At 33.9% G+C, this 18,351-nt stretch overlaps 2 protein-coding genes across 3 annotated transcripts; one reads left to right on the top strand and one right to left on the bottom strand.

The window, feature by feature from the left end:
* Positions 1–65: 65 nt before the first annotated feature.
* On the bottom strand, positions 66–3,342 carry LOC122586774 (3-hydroxy-3-methylglutaryl coenzyme A reductase 1-like). Its single transcript, XM_043758760.1, has 4 exons — positions 2,225–3,342; positions 1,497–1,678; positions 676–1,022; positions 66–466 (listed from the first exon to the last, which is right to left on the bottom strand). Exons 1-4 carry the CDS (start codon positions 3,211–3,213, stop codon positions 209–211), a joined length of 1,776 nt encoding a protein of 591 aa, XP_043614695.1. The 5' UTR covers positions 3,214–3,342; the 3' UTR covers positions 66–208.
* Positions 3,343–11,777: 8,435 nt separating this feature from the next.
* Positions 11,778–17,297, top strand: LOC122586995 (RNA-binding protein 24). 2 transcript variants are annotated; one of them, XM_043759049.1, is made up of 9 exons: positions 11,778–11,955; positions 12,250–12,485; positions 13,407–13,530; positions 13,815–13,944; positions 14,098–14,134; positions 14,513–14,738; positions 14,825–14,934; positions 15,702–15,800; positions 16,868–17,297. In XM_043759049.1, the coding sequence occupies exons 2-7, from the start codon at positions 12,276–12,278 to the stop codon at positions 14,917–14,919; spliced, it is 822 nt and encodes a 273-aa protein (XP_043614984.1). In that variant the 5' UTR covers positions 11,778–11,955; positions 12,250–12,275; the 3' UTR covers positions 14,920–14,934; positions 15,702–15,800; positions 16,868–17,297. The 2 variants fall into 2 exon arrangements, with proteins under 2 accessions (XP_043614984.1, XP_043614983.1); XM_043759048.1 differs by lacking the exon at positions 11,778–11,955 and having other exon boundaries at positions 11,990–12,485.
* Positions 17,298–18,351: the final 1,054 nt, after the last annotated feature.

Raw genomic sequence — 18,351 nt, forward strand, 5'->3', positions numbered from 1 at the left:
TTGCGATTGTTTTATAAGTAATTTTGATATGATAAAGAAGTGGATGACTATCGAAAGATAAATAATTAAGTCACAAAAACAGATTTGATAAATTAACAAAAATGTTAAAAATACACCCTGACTTATAAATAACCCTTCACAGCCCACCCCCCAAAAGAATTTTATACATACACTGATACACTCAATAAGAAAGAAAATTGCAAAAACTTCACACTGTTGCTGCAATGGCTGCCATCGCTGCCATATCCCTGCTTGATCGGTTATATTTCATGTGGCTCTTAACCAGCTGCCCTGCTGATATGGCAGACATCAACGATAGCTCCCCGGCTAACACTGATCCAGCTACCACCCTTGCCAAGAGCCTTGCATTTGACCCTGGCGATTCCATACACGCACCCTTGACTCCAAGTAGATTCAAGCATGCTGATTGAGAAGCTAGTTGTGTCCCTCCACCAACGGTGCCAACCTGTAACAAACAAACAAGTTGATTAGATATGTTCATCATGAAACTGACTATCTCATTAATTTATGGAAGTTCATCTAACTACTATTACAACTTCAAGCAATATCAGTACATCTTTACACTCTTTCACAACTGGTTATTCAAAGTCAGATATCAGGAGCACACATGAGAAATGAGAACAAGTGCTATCAATATGAGGTAATGACAAATACCTCAATCGAAGGCATGGTAACAGATATGTGTAGGTCTTTTCCATTATTGACGGCTTCCATCATAGTAATGCAATGAGAGCTCTCAATGTTTTGGGCTGGATCCTGACCAGTGGCTATAAAGACTGCTGAGACAATATTGGCAGCATGAGCATTGAAGCCACCAAGAGAGCCAGCGATTGCTGAACCAGCAAGATTTTTAAGCATGTTCAGTTCTACAAGGGCAGGTACTGTGGTTTTAAGCACCTTCCTCACTACCTCTTCAGTGATGACTGCCTCACAAACAACAGACTTCCCACGCCCCTCAATCCAATTGACCGCAGCAGGTTTTTTATCCGAGCAAAAGTTTCCTATTCAACCGAAATACACATGTCAAAATCATATGGAAACACCTTTTGTCCAACTTTTGTTATTTATGTTATTTGACCAAATTAGTGCCAAATTACCCATTCATAAGTAAGTGGGTATTATTAGTAGGCTCAGCCTTTTGTGTACACGGTAACAACACTGATACACCCTTTCACCCTTTGTACTTATTCCTACAAACATTTAATTTCAAATGTCCAGCTAAATTTACAATTATATAGAAGTGAACAACCTGACATTTGGCGAGTTACGCCTACAAATATGATGCTATCACTAGCGAGGGAGGCAACATCAGTAAAATTTCAGTGTTTTTTATCTTGATCAGTTACAAAAATTCACATTTTCGGTCAAAGGTAGAGTTGTTTCAAAGAAACAAATTCATTAAATTAGTGAAATAGTGTAATAATAATAAAAATTACAGTAACTAGGAAAATCCCATGAAGAAATAGAGTTCTTACCAGATATACCAATCACATCCATGTCTGGGAAATCATTTTGAAGAAAATCCAATACATTTTGGACACCTTTTGACACCATGTTCATTCCCATAGCATCACCTGTGCTGCATGTAAATCTGATATATAGATTCTTGCCCGCAATTGAACATTGAATACTTTGGAGTCTAGCGAATCTGCTCGATCTGTTTATACCAAAAATATAATATTAATTATAGGACCACAAATCGTGTAACTTTACGTATTATAACCTTATCAACATCAGATATGACACAATAAACATCAAATCGCCATATCTAGATAAAGAAACGGTCTTGTTTTCTATTGAAAAGAAACATCAAATCACCACATGGCTAAAAATTCCACGTTAAAGATATTTACTCAAATCCACTCTACACAAGGCAAAACATATAATACATACAATTATACAATGCAGCCATATACATTTCACAAATTTATGTGATGAGGATTCTACATTTGGGCTTCAAAGAAGTCAAGCCATGGAGATAGGGACTAAAAATATAATACGACAAGAACCAAAAACATCACATATAAGCTTTCTCAATTTTAAAGTTACCAAAATTCAAGAGCTTTTTTTAGTTAGTCATTAGTCAATCTGGAACTAACAAAACAAAATGTCACACTTGCTTAACATTCAAGGAATTATTTCTGGTGAAGACAATGAAAACTACATGGCCACGTACTAACAAAAACCAAAAGAGATGCCTTACTTGTTAAAAACGACGCTCAATGTATCGAAATTGACACCATCTTCCAAAAAGAACTTAAGTTGTGAAGCCCTTTCCGCAGTAGCAAACCTAACAACAGGCGCTCTAGTCATCCCATCTTTCAACAAAATCGCCGTGGACCCACCAGAAGCATAAATAGCCTTACAACCTCTATTCGTACTAGCAACCAAACACCCTTCCGTCGTAGCCATAGGCACCATATACTCACAGCCATTCATCAACAAAGGTCCCGCTATTCCCACCGGTATCTGAACATAACCTATAGGCAGTTCACAACACTGCCCTAAAATCGAGTCATAATCAAACCCTTCTAACGGCAAACCTACTAACGACCTCCCTGTCGTCCTCTCCAACGCTCTTCGTCTAATAGAAGCCGCTTTATAACAGTCTGTTAATTTAGCTTCTAACGAATACGACGGAACAGAACCATTAATTACACATTCTATAAGCCTCTCATCATCATCATTAATATCAATATCATTATCATTATCATTATCATTATAACAAGCAGTTTTAGGTAACTGAACTGAATCTATAGATACAGGTTGTTTAGAATCTATAGATACAGATTGTTTGGAATTTGTAACATAACTATCTTCCATTTCTTCGCTTTCGTCATCGTTTCGAGCAAATTGTTGAACAAAATCGATACCGAAAAAACCTAACAGATAAATAAACGACGCAATTAAAGATAAAATTGCAGCAAGTTCCGACAACGTTACCACGTGGAGCGGCGTGGATGACCGGATCTTGTCGCGCCACCGGTGAAGAAGATAGTAAGATACGGAGAAGAAGAGAGTGAAGAAAATGCCGTTTGTTAGGTATAATGGAAGAGGTAATGCATCGGAAGCTTTTGGAACCGGTGATTTTGGTCGGAGTTTTTGATCGGAGTCGGTGGTGGTGAGAGGTTTTCGGTGGTGGATGGCGGTGGAAGACGGTGGTTTTGGAGGGAGTCTACGGCGGAGATCCATATGGATGGATGGAGGGAGTGGTTTGTGTCTGTCTGACTGTCCGGTGATTTCGGAGGTAGTGGAGGGTTGTTATTTATATATGTGTATAGAATTGTGTATGTATAGGTTTTTTTTTCATAAATGTAAGTCGACAAGGTTTTTTCATTTATATACCAGGTACAAGTTTTTTCATTTATATGCCAGGTACGTACAAGTTTTTTTTTTATAAGAAAAATGGTACCAGATACAAGTTTTTAACTTAAATATATGTCATATACTAATTGATAATTAATGTTTGATGTTATTTATATGATTGTTTTGACAATTCATTTGAGACTCTTTAATGATAAGTTTTTTGGCATATATATATATATACAGACTAATTGTGGTATTTTTTGATGGACTTTTTGTTAGTTCTAAAATTATTACCTAGCTACGTTTACAACTTGAAATATTTTATAAAATGAAGCATTCATATTTATACAAATATTATATACAGTAATTTAATAGCTGTACAGGATTAATCGTCATATCATCCATTCATAAAATCTGAGGAAATATAAATTCGTTTTACAACTTTTCTTTATAAACATCTGAGTTAAGTGTTTCTGAAAACATATTGGATTATTGGTTATTCCCTTTCTTTTATGCTATTTTTGATATTGGTTTTATGGTTTATGGATAAAGATGGTGTGTATGTATAAAATGTGCTGGCTGGCTGGGGGTGGGGACTAAAACTTATTCATAATTTGGATTCTATTTTTCCATATAGTGGTGGCAGCTAAATAACACATGGTGTGCACCCCACCCACCCACCCCACGTTTTTTTTAATCCAATTTCAAATTTTAATTTTTTGTATTTTGGCCAAGTTAGTGTTTGTGAACCTGTTCATATGCTTAGACACAAAAGGAAAAACTTAGAGTTAAATGCAAGATTGGTCTATGTGGTTTGTATGTTTTTATAATGGGAGTCCTTTTTAAATATCGTTATAATGGGGTCTTTATTTTGAAAATTTTTATCAAACTTGGTCCCTTTTTGACGGATCCTTTAGAAGGTTCGTCAATTGTGCACGTGATGGAACGTGCAGGGGCATTTTCGTATTTTGCCACCCCACCAACACTTACAACCACTGCTTAACCCAATTTTCTTTCCTAATTCACATATAAACCCTAATTTAAAGATAATAAACACAAATGTAAAAAAAAATCACGTTAGTGTCAAAGGCTTCCTTTTATATTTCCAATCTTTATTAATATATACATCATTCCACCTTTCGCCGACCATCCTCTTTCTGGAAACCCCAGTTATGAATCAAAATTGTTGTTCACTTCTCCGGTCAACCACAACCCCTAATCAATATTTATGTTCATATCTCCGGTCGACTACAATCTCTTACCTCCACCACCAGCCATCAATCTCTCCAATTTCATACACACACACCTTTTAATTCTTCTTAATCTATTCTTCAAACGACTCAACCCTATCTCGCTGGAAAAACTCAAAACATCTCGCCTGAAAATATAATTTCAAGATTTCTCTTCCGTTTCTTTGAATTAAAACTCGAAACCGATAACAAAATGCTCAAAAACGATTTCCGCACAAACCCTAGCCAACAAATATCCGATCTAAACTTCGCCGGAAATTTTCGTTTCCACCATTACACTGCCGGCCACCTCCACCACCACACCGCCTTTGTCACTATTCTCTCTCTCACACCGATATCATTCCGCCTACTACCTTTGAAAGTGAAGTTGATCGCATTTTTTCTATTCCAGTAGGTAAGCAATAACATGGTGCTTGGTGGTGGGTCTAGTTTCTTGCACATTGTAATGGAATATAGAATTATATGATTTGTTTGGATTTGTATGTATTTGTATTTGTACAAATATAGAGATTGATATAGCTATAGATTTGTATTTGTTTTGATTTGTATGTGCTTGTAAGTTTATTGTTCTTGTTGTTGCTATTTTCCATCATAATGGTTTTTGATTCCTCATTAATTTTATGAATTGAATATAAAAATGTTTATGTATCGAAATTAGTATCTGTATATGAATTGAATATGTATGAATTGATTTTTTTTACTAACTATATGTATGTGTGAATCTGGGTGAAGAATGGGGAAAAATGATTGTTGGGGATGGTGGAGTGACAAAATACGAAAATGCCCCTGCACGTGCCATGACGTCCACATTTGACGACCACTTTCTAACGGGTTTGTCAAAAAGGGACCAAGTTTGTTAAAAATTATAAAAATAGGGACCCTCATTGCAATGATACTCAAAAAGGGACCCACATTGCAAAAACATACAAACCACAGGGACCAATCTTGCAATTAACTCTAAACTTATTAAATAATTTAAATAGATAAACAACAAAAGAAGAAAAACTTATTCATATACCTAGTCTATATCTATATCCATATCTATATTATATTATAAAGTAAAATCCACTTTTGAACTTGCAACTTTTCAATATTCAACATTTATAAAAGAGATCTCAACCACTCATTATTTTTTCTCTCCCCCATAAATTATTTTATTCCTATAATTCATTCAAAATCTTTTATTTTCAAAAACTATATATCGATAAATTATAAAAATTATGTGGGTGTTCTTAAAATTTCATGCTCTTTCATTAGAGATGTCATTTGATATATACTTTCGACGATTTTTTAAATTCGAGGGCGGAGCCCGGACGACTAAGGCATTTGGCTATCACACTCTATAACATATCGCCTCCTATTATCTATCACCCCCAACCATCTCACAGTCGCAATGCACGGATACCTTGTCTTGTTAAAAATAAAAAATACAAAAAATAAGTAAAACTTTTTTTGCTATTGAACTCAAGTAGTCTTTCCGTCCCCAAAAATTGGTTCAATTGTTTATGTTATTGATCAATGTTAGGATACTTATAAATGTGCTCTCAAATTTTATTTATAGAGAGTGGTCCTCGTTGGTACATTATAAGGCACAACATAGCTTTGTATGTTTTGATATGTAGGTATAAATATAGCATTAATGATTAAGAGGCCTAATTAAAAGACCTAAAAATCAACCTAACAATTTTGTTCATTAAATTTTAGGCCTTATTACTAATATACCCTGATGTGTGAAATCTAGCTTTAAATTTATAAACACGATTTATCGAAAGACTGACTACTACACACTCACAGGCAGTGTACTTGATCGCATACAATATAGTAAAAACTGGTAAGCCGAGATCGTTCACAAGGACTTTTATAAGCAATTGTAACTCTTAAGTGATTCAAGTAAAATGGGGGGTTTTGTGGCCGAATTGCCACTTCGCAAGTAGTTAGTAAAATTTGTTAGTAATCCCGGAGGATTAATCGAAAGGGAAGTTTGTTGTTGAAAACAATAAATTAAAGGTCACCCATCTTGATTTCGCTCGACAAAATGTTAAGATGCACGTTTGATGAAGTTCAAATTCAATTTAGTGATTAAATGACCGAGACTCAAATTAATCGCCAATTCCGTACCCATCAAGTTAACAACTTATTCGACTCTCTTGTATAAACTAGTTTCATTATTAAGACCGGTACCCCGAGACGCCTTTTTATAACTTCTCTAGTTTAACAATGGTTTTGGTCATTTCGGATAACAATTTTGCCTATTGATTGTACCCAACCATCAACCCGTTAATTCTTATCAAATATTAATTACCCTCTACCGTACCCGTCATATAACCAATTGCTTCTAACCAAGCAATCAAAATAACTTATACCCAAATCCTAGTCGTCACTAAGCAATGAATACAAATTATCCGCAATCAATAATTGAATAACAAAGAATTAATAGATTAAGATCACGACAAAACGTTAAATCAAATCACTTGAATTAATAAATATTGTGCAATCCCTACATAATGTCTCACTTTATCAAGATGGATGAAAAGGCGATTAGCCACTCATATTAAATATGAAATAACAAATCAACATGAAGGAATTCATTGTTACCGAATACAAAGGATTGAAAACGAATAACGATATGATTCCAATAAAGCCTTAGATCCTTCAAAATGATGAAATATATGAAAAACCCTAAAAAGAGCACTCAAAATCGTCTGGAATATCAAAGGTAGGTTTTTGGAATGTTTTTGCAAGCTATTTATATGTTGTCCAAATTCAGCAGGTTTGGCGCTAAACTGCGTCGCAGTTTCACCTTTGACTTTTCTGTTGACTTGACTTTCATTGACTAGCACTCTGTCGTATATAGTCTAACTGCGTCGCAGTTTCGTGCAACTGCGAAGCAGTTTCAACCTCGACAATAATCACTGCGACGCATAACCACACTGCGTCGCAGTTTACGTTGACTTGCATTGACCACCTTGACCAGCTTTGACTTTCTTCTAATCTTCACTTACGTGCCCCGTAAAACGTCCGCAAGCACTCGTTTTGCTCCAGAAACTTCGTTTTCTTGAAATTATCGCTTAGGTATCAGTTTTCCACCTGAAACACTGACAAATACCATAAACGCACCAACTGTATACGAAAACGACTCGTAAACCTCACTAATCGACCACTTTAAGCTATGAGAAATGGACATAAAATACGACATATCATGCCCCTAATATTTACTAATGTATTTATTTATTGATGGTTACCCAAACTTCGATTTTTATTCTATATATGAATCTTGCATGCATATATTATACATGTATAATCTATTTTCTAAGTAAGCCTTCTTCTATCATTCCAGTAAAATATATTATCAAGTTAGTAATAAAGGTTGTCCCAAAATAAACTGCAGGTTAATCTATTATTTTCTTTATGGTTTAAGTTTTATTTTATTTTTTATTTGCATCTGATGTTTATGTTGTTATAATCATAGGGTAAGTAATTGGAACCAATTTTTTGCTGTGCGATCATATATATGTAATATTGGATATGATGATGTATATTTAACAAAATTTTATTGATACTTAAATATGTAGTATTCCGTCAAATTATTAATATGAAGTCAAAAGAATTTGTGCCCTCTGTACAAAAGTTACTAAAATAATGCCAAATGTAGTTTCTGCAATTTAATTATTTCGAACCGTACACGATGATGTAATTCATGCATTAATGCTAACTTTATAATTAAATAATAATGAAGGAGATAAAAGAAACAACTTTCCTAAATTAAAATAGGCGCCTGGTATCCCAACCATTATTTTGGTAACCCGGCCAGATTATTAATGACAGGGGCCCGCTTTTTACTCATTCATATATACCATTATAAACATGGGGGGCCCACACTTTTTGGTTGGGATACCAAAAAGTGCGGTTGAGATACTAAGGGTGTTAAAATAAGGTAAAATTGGAACACAGTTAATCAATATTTATAGTTATAAATGATATTAACATGTGACAATCTTTTATTGGTTAGGCTAATTAGTAGGTTTATATATTAGGTCTCTTTATCAAAGCTCTAAATATAAATAGTGATAGTGATGGTGGAAACAAATACAGAAACGCATTATATTATAATTGGATCAAAATTGACCGTACATTTCTTTATCTATACTGCTGTTTATGATAAAGAAAAACTTATTCATATGCTTAGTTAAAAATGAAAAATGGAAAAAATAAGCAAAACCATTTTTGCTATTAAAGTTCATAAACTCAAGTAGTCGGGTGTAAGAAATGAACTGGAAAACTGAAAAACCGGTCCGAATCGCGTGATCCAAAACCGAAAAAATCGAAACCGGAAAAAACCGAAACCTGAAAACAAGAAAAAACGATGTGTAAGGTTCGGTTACGGTTTTCAATATTCATTACCCGCGTTTAACCGAACCGAACCGAATTTTGATATATATCTACATATAACCATATATATGTATATTTATACATATATGTATTACATGAATACATCATTTACATATTTATTTAGCTAAATTTTTGTATTTGTTGCCTAAAATATTAACAATTTTACTAACTTTATTTACAATCTATGATTAGTTTTGGATATTTTAAGTAATTTTCTAATATATATACTCTTTTTAAGAAAAGTTCTTAATTTTGTTTAAAATATTTATCAAAAATATTTAGTAATAGCATATAGAAGACATTTTAAATAATAAATCATGATACTCTTAAATAAAAACTTGCATTGCATAAATATAATGTTAGAAAAAAGTAACTTAAAATTAGATGTAATGTATATTTATTATAAAACAAAATATTAATGTAGTTAACTAACTATTATACATAGAAAAATTAATTAATATAATGTAAAGTGACTATTATAATTAAAAAATTAAACTTTATATTAACATAACTTTAATAAATGGTTAACCGAAAATAAAAACGAAATTAACTGACTTTTTCGGGTAACCGATTTGGGGGTAACCAAAATTAACGGTTTAAAATTTCCAACTAACCGAACCAAAACTCAAAAAACGGTTCGAAATTTTTAGCTAACCAAACCGTTTATAGCCCTAGTTTCCTCCCCCAAAATTGGTTCAATTGTCTATGTCAGAGTTCCTTATATATGTGGTGTCAAATTCTTATTTATAAAGAGTGGTCCTCGTTGGTACATTGTAAGGCACAACATCTCTTTGTATATTTTTGATATGTAGGTACTGGCACATTACCCGCGCAATGCGGCAGTAGTCGTGGAGGCGACGATGTGATGGTGGGGGCGACTGTCGTTGGTAGTAGATGAGTCGTCGAGTGGTGTAGATAATTGATGTTAAGGGTTAATGGATATATATTAAAAGATAAATGATTGCTAGTGTAATTTAATCTTTAATGTTAAAAGATAGTGTAGGTAAAAATATTTTAACGTATGCTAAGTGAAAATATTACATATTTTTAACATTTCCAAAAATAAAGTGTTATTTTCTTTATCATATAGTATAGATATAGATAAATATAAATATAAACGCGATATAATTGGATCGAAATTGACCGTATATAGGGTCTTTGTTAAGTTTGGGATTAAAGCAAAAACTTATTGTGTTTGACTCCGACTTTGGTATGAAGTCAAGCTTGCTGGATAAATCGATGTCAAACTCAATCCCGGTTACCCGTAAAATATAGATACATATAATACACGAAGAAATGAATATAATATTGTCTTATACTTAAGTTTAGGTATGAAATCTCTCACATACCAATTATTTAACCCATTAAATTCATGAGGCTCATGTCTTTTATTTGTTATACAACAAATATTCGAAAATTGATATGTGGACCAAAGCTTAGGTATAGAACAATCTCATATTTACTTTTCCCACAATATATAATGGGAAATGATAACTGCACCACTCTTTTTTTTATTAATTTATCACAACATACAAGTTTATCAACATACTGTATAAGTCACTGTTGCTTATATGTGTTAATTAATCACTTGCATTAGTACAATTAGTCACTATCACTTATATGTGGTAAATTTTTATTGTCCAATAAGAGAGTTCTTTTTTACGATAAAGTATGCATGATTACATAACATCTTATTTATTTAAAATTTTGTTTTGTCTTTTTAATTTTATGAAGCTTTTATTTATTTTTCCTTTTGTATATATAGCAAATCACTTTGTTTTATGGAACTAAAATAGCAAAGTTGAATCAAGTAGTTAACTAAAATAGCAAGGTTGGATGAAGTGTATTGTATCAACTTTATTACTTAGTTTTTTCCAAACGTTATTTTTTAATTTATTTTATGTTTACTGGAGGCTAGAAATAAGTTGCAACATATGATTTATAAACACTATGTGTCTTATGTTAAACAGTAATTTTTTCATTAAAAAATATAAGCATGTTTGCTATTTAGCTTTTTCTTCATCGAAAAATATAAACATATTTCAGGAGCGTACGAGTAAGTAACGGTGACACGAGGACATTGTTGCTAGAAAAATTTGTTGTGTTGTGTTGTGATGATTGAGATTTATTGTTTGTTATAATATTGAAAATACGAATAAAATGAAGTAGTGAATATGTATATTTATAAAGGTAAAAAAGGTATAGAATAACTAAGGACTATTTTCGATTCATTTATTTGAAAGAATGATGATCTTCTATTTGATATGATCTTCGGATGAAAGTTAGAACGAACAAACCTACGTCGTTTGCTCGTCGTTTAACTGGTGTTTAAACGTCACTTGGAACCGACCTTCGGTTCCTATGCACTATAGTTTGTAGCGGTACGAGCCTACGAGGGACAACTTTCTAGTTTGTAATCAGGAAGGTGGGAAACTTACAGAATCCAAAGTCCACAAAACATTGAAAAGGAAAAGAAACACAAAAACATAATCCAAAACGGCAAAACTACATTACAAACATGTACCTTACTCCTCAAAACTTGTACTCTAACAATAACTAATCAATTTCACTTCTGTAAAAACTATAAAGAAAACCGTTTTCGAATTTAATTGAATAGTTTTTGACTGATGTCTCTTGGGTGTGATCATCAATCATCAGTATCCTTTTGCCAGCTCACTTCCATTCAACTTTTTTTTTTCTTTCTTCTTCTTCTTTGCTGTCTTCATCATCATGATCATGCCACAAGAAGTTTACTACATATGTGTATTTATATCTATAAATTAATAAATTTAAAAGCTTTTTTTCATTTTTGTTTAAATAAATGAAGAATCTTGAAGTTTCTGATTTTTTATTAATCAATTAAATTTCAAGAATTTGTAAGAAAAATTTGATCTTTATATAGCCAAGTTTGATTTGAGAATATAGAAGGAAAAGGGTGTTGTTTATTTGCAAAAAGTTTATATCTTTTTGGCAGATACGGCAGAATTGGGTATAGTTGTTGTTTTTCGTACTTTTTGTTTTATCTCTAAAACCCAGTTTGATCTAGCTGAAATTTCAAAAGGGTGCTGTTTTTTTCGTGAAAAAAGTTTGATCTTTATTATAACTTAGTTTAATTTTAGAAGAAGTATTGGTATTTTGTGAAAAGATTTAATCTTTTTTATAACGTAGCTTATTTTAAGAAGTAAGATTATGTGAAAAGTGTTGTTATTATGTGAAAAGTTTTTATTTTGGTCCGTTTTATTAAAAAAAGTTGCATCTTTTATGCAAATCAATTTGATTCAAGACAACAAGAAAGAGGAGGACTTGTTTATGGCATCAATTCCAGGATCAGGATCAAGCTCAAGTTCAGGGTTTCAATCTCCATTTGGTGATACAACTTTTACTAAAGTGTTCGTTGGTGGGCTAGCTTGGGAGACTAAAAGTGAAACCATGCGCCAATATTTTGAGCAATTTGGTGAAATTCTTGAAGCTGTTGTCATCACTGATAAGAACACTGGAAGATCCAAGGGCTATGGTTTTGTGAGTGTTTTTTTGTTTTTATCTGATTTACAATAAAAACTTTTATGAATAATTGTCTACATTCATTTGTAGTTTTGTACACAATGATAGCCACCACCAAGTTGGCCTAGTGGTTAGGCGTCTTGATGTTAGACGAACGTTTCTAGGTAAACATCTTTGGGGTGACCGGGAAAGGGTTTGGAAATGATCAACTCGATACCCATGTTAAGCCGTGTACATCTAAGTCATAGACTTGCCCTCCCTGGGTAGCCTGCACAGGCCACACGGTAAAACCTCCTTTGTTTACCCGTTAAAATCTACACAATGGCGAGACTCGAACTCACAACCCTTTGGTTAGTTATGTGTTAGTGTTTAATTATATATGGATCCTGCCATCTCATTGATTATTTTCAAAACTGACGTACAACTATCATGTAAATTAGATATGTCATATGTGTCGAGGTATTCGAGTAAATTTGAGGTTTTTTAGGAAGAAAATACTGTTAAGTTATTCCAGCTGCCAATTCTTAAGCTCTATACTAGTTTTAGCTGTCACTATTGTATTTCTTACTCCGTTTTAGCTTCATAACATGGCTTATTACCCTGCAAGTATATCAAAGCCAAAAAAATCAAATTTAATAATAGCGAGTCTCTAGGCATTTCGCTCAGTTGGTTCCAGATGAAGGGGATTTTGAAAAATACCTATTTGGAACGACCACAAGTTCTTTGCGGGCGGCTGAGCGAGCCTGCTCATGGGCTCTCACATGTTATCATGGGGCAGGGTCTCGTGGGTCGTCAGGGTTACCGGACATCAAGCTTTTAAAAACTCAATGAATAATGTGTATTTGAGCATAGCTAATGATCAATGTGATTTGAAAAAATGACTGTATTGTATTACCAAATGATATGTTTGCTATGATGGTATTTTCATGGAGGGTTTAGGTGACTTTTCGTGATCCTGAATCAGCTGGGAGAGCATGTGTGGATCCAGCTCCAGTAATTGATGGTAGACGGGCAAATTGTAACTTAGCTTCACTTGGACGCCCTCGTCCTGCATTGTCTTTTGGTAAGAATTTGTTCAATGTAGAAGTACCCAACTATCCATAAGCACATTATTTGATTAACTTGTGTTTCACCATTTGAGATTCTTTCATTCAAGATGTTGTTGATTATGTTTCTGTTGCTTCAACCCACAAACAATCACCATGAAAGAAACACATCCAAACACACTCTATGTGAAATTGTAACTAACATAGAAAGATACATATTTTACTACCTGAAAGAAAGAAACTGATTTTCATTTCTAAATTTGTTCCTCATTGTGTTTGGTTTTGACCATCTTGATATCAGGACATATCACATCACCAATGCCTTATTCTGGAGGCATGCAAGCTGTTCGTGTGCCGTCTATTGGAGGTTATGGCTATCAGCAACCACTTGTTTACAACTACCGACAAGGATTAGTATATCCTTCATACCCGTAAGTTACATTTTCCCCATTCTTATTGAGCTGCTTTATTTATGAAAGCTTTGTAGTTATTAAACAGATAGATGAGAGTCATTTCCATTTTTCCATTATTCTGAAGTGACGGTGATGGTTTTTTTCTCATCTTATGTTTCTTTTTTTGTACAGGTATGGAACTTATGCTCCAGAATACGTCTATCCGCAGGTCAGTAGTCTTTCAGCTCTGCAAGCTAGAGCGACAATTTCGACCCATTTACTTATGAATGAGTTTGATTATGGTTAAGATTGATCTCTAATGAAGAAAATGGGTCAAATGGGTGAAAGTCGCCAATAGTGTAATCATAACGTATAGAGCCTCCTAAATCATGTTAATCGAAATTTATGATTATTATTTCGTCGTTACAACTTGTATAACTGCATGGCACACTAAAGCGGCGGCCAGCATTTATCTGTTTGACCGAATGACCGGTACACAGTTGACCTATCACCTAAATCGCTCATTTTGTCACCTCTACTGCCACATTGAAAATAGAAAGTTTATGCGAAGCTTTAGCTATCTAATCAGATATTTGTTTATTCACAGGGTGTTTACAACCCATATCCAGGTCAACAGTATCTTCAGATGTATGGAGCAGCTAATACATCGGTATATCCTTACAATCAAATGGGTCAAATTGTACCGGGTGGTCAAGGCTACACGGCTTTTCAGGGTTACACGTTACCTGGTCATCAGATTGTGCAATTTGGACCCAATGTGAATGTAACAACTACCTCATCTATTAGGACAATTCAAGCAGCATATCCATCAGGCAACTTTTTTTCTTTTCAAATAATTGTGCTTTGCCAATGAATTATTCCAGCCCATGTAAAAGTCAATATCATTTGGTGTAAGCAGGTGTTGCGGCACCTGTTCAAGGACAGCAATTTGTAATTCCTGCTCCTTCACCACAAATCATGCAAGGAGGCGGTTCCGACCAAAGTGGAGGATGAATGTCTGATTAAAAGGTGTGTAAATCTACTGGTGTATGAAGAATTTACTGTCAGTTTTAGAGGTTGCAACATAGGAGGATCTGGAGGGTTGGGTAATGGGTGAAAATGGGTTCACGTCGGAATTGATAGCATACTTTGTTCAAGTCAAACCACCTTTTTGTCTTTTTAGAATTATCAATCCATGAATAATGATTACAGAACTAACAAGGAGTTGGCCTTGTGGTAAGGGAAGCACTTGGTGACCTTAAAGTCCCAAGTTCAATCCTCCCTTGGCACCAAAAACAATTCCTTTAAGGTACCCGCTACTAATGAAGCCTAGGCTCACATGTAAAGTTCTAAAAGACGCGGGTTCGATCCTTCAGGGTGCCCAGATCATGTGGGGATTAGGATGGAGGTATTGTACCGCATCATATGGCTCATACGGGGTGAATCGATGGGTATCTAATTGTGGTACCGTGACTAGGGTTTCCCCCATTACCTTTTTTTTTTTAATAATGATTACAGAAGCTATATTTTCACTGTAATAATCTTAATTCTGTAACAAAGCGGGTTTGGAAGATTTTATGCATTATGAAATATAAATAGACTATTGGCCATTTCAATTCATTTCCGTTTTACCTAATTTATTTCATTTGGACCATTCAATCTATTATTCTATTTGAGTTAAATATAATCCAGATCAACCCATTTATGTAAACCGGCCATTATTGATACCATTATAGAATATATTATCCATTTGTAAGCTCTGTATGATGATTTCGTTACATTATATCCTTTTACAGGTATCATTAGATTGCAGCAGGACTAAGAACGACAGTACTGCTACTTGAGTGGCGGGCTTCAAATCTAGCCTTGCAAGTTATTCGTTTTGCATTCTAGAGGTACACACTTGGTCTCATACTCATCAGAAAATGAAGTTTATTATACGACAATCCTTTGAACCCTTATATTGAAGGAAAGAAGAACAGGTTTAGACACAAAGACCTTTTAATACGTACAAATATGTAAAGAATTAAATATGCACAAGACTTCTAAAATTACTATTACTTGATATCATCATAGGCTGGGGCAAATAACTTCATAGTCTACTGGGTACAGTATAATGGTATATGTACATGAAGAGACTGAAAAATTCATTTATAGGGCCAAAATTTACAAGATGCAGTCATTGATATATGCTTTTCCTGTAGAGCGGGCCCCTGTCCTTTCTGGTATAAGATGGTTGCCCCTGATAATTAGAGATAACACGTGATTTTGCATTACGAAAAGAAAAACTTGAAACTGCCCATAGAGCTTGTAAATTCTTTTGAGAAGTGTTTGGATGTGTGTTTTGAAGTGGACCTTGACAATTAATAGTTTATAACTTTGGATCAGAATTCGTAGTCAATGTATTCAAACACTCGAAACTATAATTGCTGAATATTTAGTCTCACTTCCTAGGACATGCTAATGTTCTTTATACACTTATAATATCTAGTAAAAGATTTTGGCCCAGACAAGATCTTGTATAAAAATAGACAAGATTCTCTGCAACCTTATTTATTGTCTCATGAGTGGCCCTTCGTCGAATATGATTTATAGTGGAAATGGTGGTGTGGGGGAGGGTCTACTTGTTTGCAGATTAAAATGTTTTGTGGTTATTGGCCTCCTCACATGGTGACGGGACCACGCCTTCAACAATAGAAATCCAGAAAATTTGTTCTTGTGAAGGACAAATTGATTATATACTCACTTATCATTTTGTGCTACATGTATAAATTTTGATACACAGTTTCTGGATATAGATAGGCCTTGGATTCCGATATACTATTTGAGTTTAAATGTTTGATATTGAATTGTTTGGCTTTTCAAAAGTTAGACAGAATTATACATCAAAATTGGTATGAATACATGTGATTTTTTTTTTCTGTACCAAAAAGAATTTGGTTAATGTTTGTGTGTTATGCAGGTCATTTTTACCAGAGAAAATCATGGATTGGGAAATCCCATGATGCCAATCGACACTTTTTGGCCCTCTCTCACTCTGCCAGTGACACTGAGGGCCAAACTAATCGCCACCCGAAAGCTGGAATAGGTTTCTGGCATGCATTTAAATCCGCATACACCATTCTCGTTAAATCAACAAAGCCCCGTCAATTTGGATATGTGCATATACATTGGCCAAAGTCTACGGTGCTATGTATTGGTGTCATTTGTATCATTGTTCAAGTTTCATTTTGTTTTCTATTTGTATTCATCACATGTAGAGCCTGATTTTCAAAGGGTGAAAGGCCAGGTTCATTAGTAAAAAAAGGAAGAGTGGAATCCTGTTACCTGTGTGTGTGGCTGCAATTTTGTTTTGGATCTTTTACTTGTGACTCCTGATTTTCAATTGTTTACATCATGTGCCTAACTAATTAAACCACTTTGTAGATATGTATATTGGCATGAAACCTTACACTGGAAACAACATGACATAAATCGTTCATCATCAATGATAAATACTCACTGTTAATGCAATAACCTGATCAATCCCTAAGATTGTTGATTCCCATAACACAATCGAATCATTATTTGAATAGTTGGGTTTGTGATAATGCCCTCAACAGAGTGATTGCATGTGTTATTGTGTTATAACGACATTTTGTTGGATATTTTAGTATAATTGGATTAATTTGTAATTGATATAATAATACATTATATAAGTATGATGGGTCCAGAGCCCTTAATTGGTTTCTCAAATTTTTTTATTTTCACTAAAATTGCTATGGCAAAAAGTCTCTAAAAAATAAATTTCAGAACTTAAGGGACTAATTTGTCAATTTAGCAAAGTTGAATTTCAATTGTTTTAAAGGTTGTTAATGGCCCTAATCCTGATTAATTCCTTTACGAATTCTTTTAAGAATTCTCTCTGGTTCATAAACATACTCAAACACACAAGCATACAGAAACTTCTTAATCACTGATTGTATCTGGTTAAATAATTTGGGGTGAACCACCGAATTGATTTAATCTGAAAGCGTATCGTGTTTTCAGTGATTGTTTAATATCCATTTTGTTCGTTATTGACTGCATATCCCCAACACATTTGATGTCCGATATGTTGTCTTTGAGTTTCACTTGAAAATCTTGAATGTAATTGATCATAGAATTCTTGTAAAGCGGGTAAATGCATCAATTGGAATTTTGTTTGTTTCGTAATCATAAACAAAAGGTTCAAAGCACATCTTTTGCATGTCATACTTTATATTTTTATTAGATTCATTTATCTTCCATGTTTTGAATGCAATATGCATATTTAATCATACTCCCTAGCCGTTGAGTATTTTTAAGGATAAAGCCTTAGACCGGAGGAGCTACCGGAAATAGTCTTTCTATCTTTAGTTAAGAGAAGACCGACTACATCGTACTTTTTTTATACCTTGCTTTTGTTAGGATTTGGATATCGTTGCC

This window comes from Erigeron canadensis, chromosome 2, assembly GCF_010389155.1.
Source record: "Erigeron canadensis isolate Cc75 chromosome 2, C_canadensis_v1, whole genome shotgun sequence".
Lineage (NCBI taxonomy): Eukaryota > Viridiplantae > Streptophyta > Magnoliopsida > Asterales > Asteraceae > Erigeron > Erigeron canadensis.

Bases quoted from the DNA above. Each gene is read 5' to 3' on its own strand.
- LOC122586995 (XM_043759048.1), top strand. From the start codon at position 12,228: ATGCAAATCAATTTGATTCAAGACAACAAGAAAGAGGAGGACTTGTTT. The intron at 12,486-13,406 runs GTGAGTGTTTTT...TGGAGGGTTTAG, and splicing joins GATCCAAGGGCTATGGTTTT to GTGACTTTTCGTGATCCTGA. The intron at 14,739-14,824 runs GCAACTTTTTTT...TGGTGTAAGCAG, and splicing joins TCAAGCAGCATATCCATCAG to GTGTTGCGGCACCTGTTCAA.
- LOC122586774 (XM_043758760.1), bottom strand. From the start codon at position 3,213: ATGGATCTCCGCCGTAGACTCCCTCCAAAACCACCGTCTTCCACCGCC. The intron at 1,679-2,224 runs GTAAGGCATCTC...TGGTATAAACAG, and splicing joins TTGAGCGTCGTTTTTAACAA to ATCGAGCAGATTCGCTAGAC. The intron at 1,023-1,496 runs GTAAGAACTCTA...TCGGTTGAATAG, and splicing joins GGATGTGATTGGTATATCTG to GAAACTTTTGCTCGGATAAA.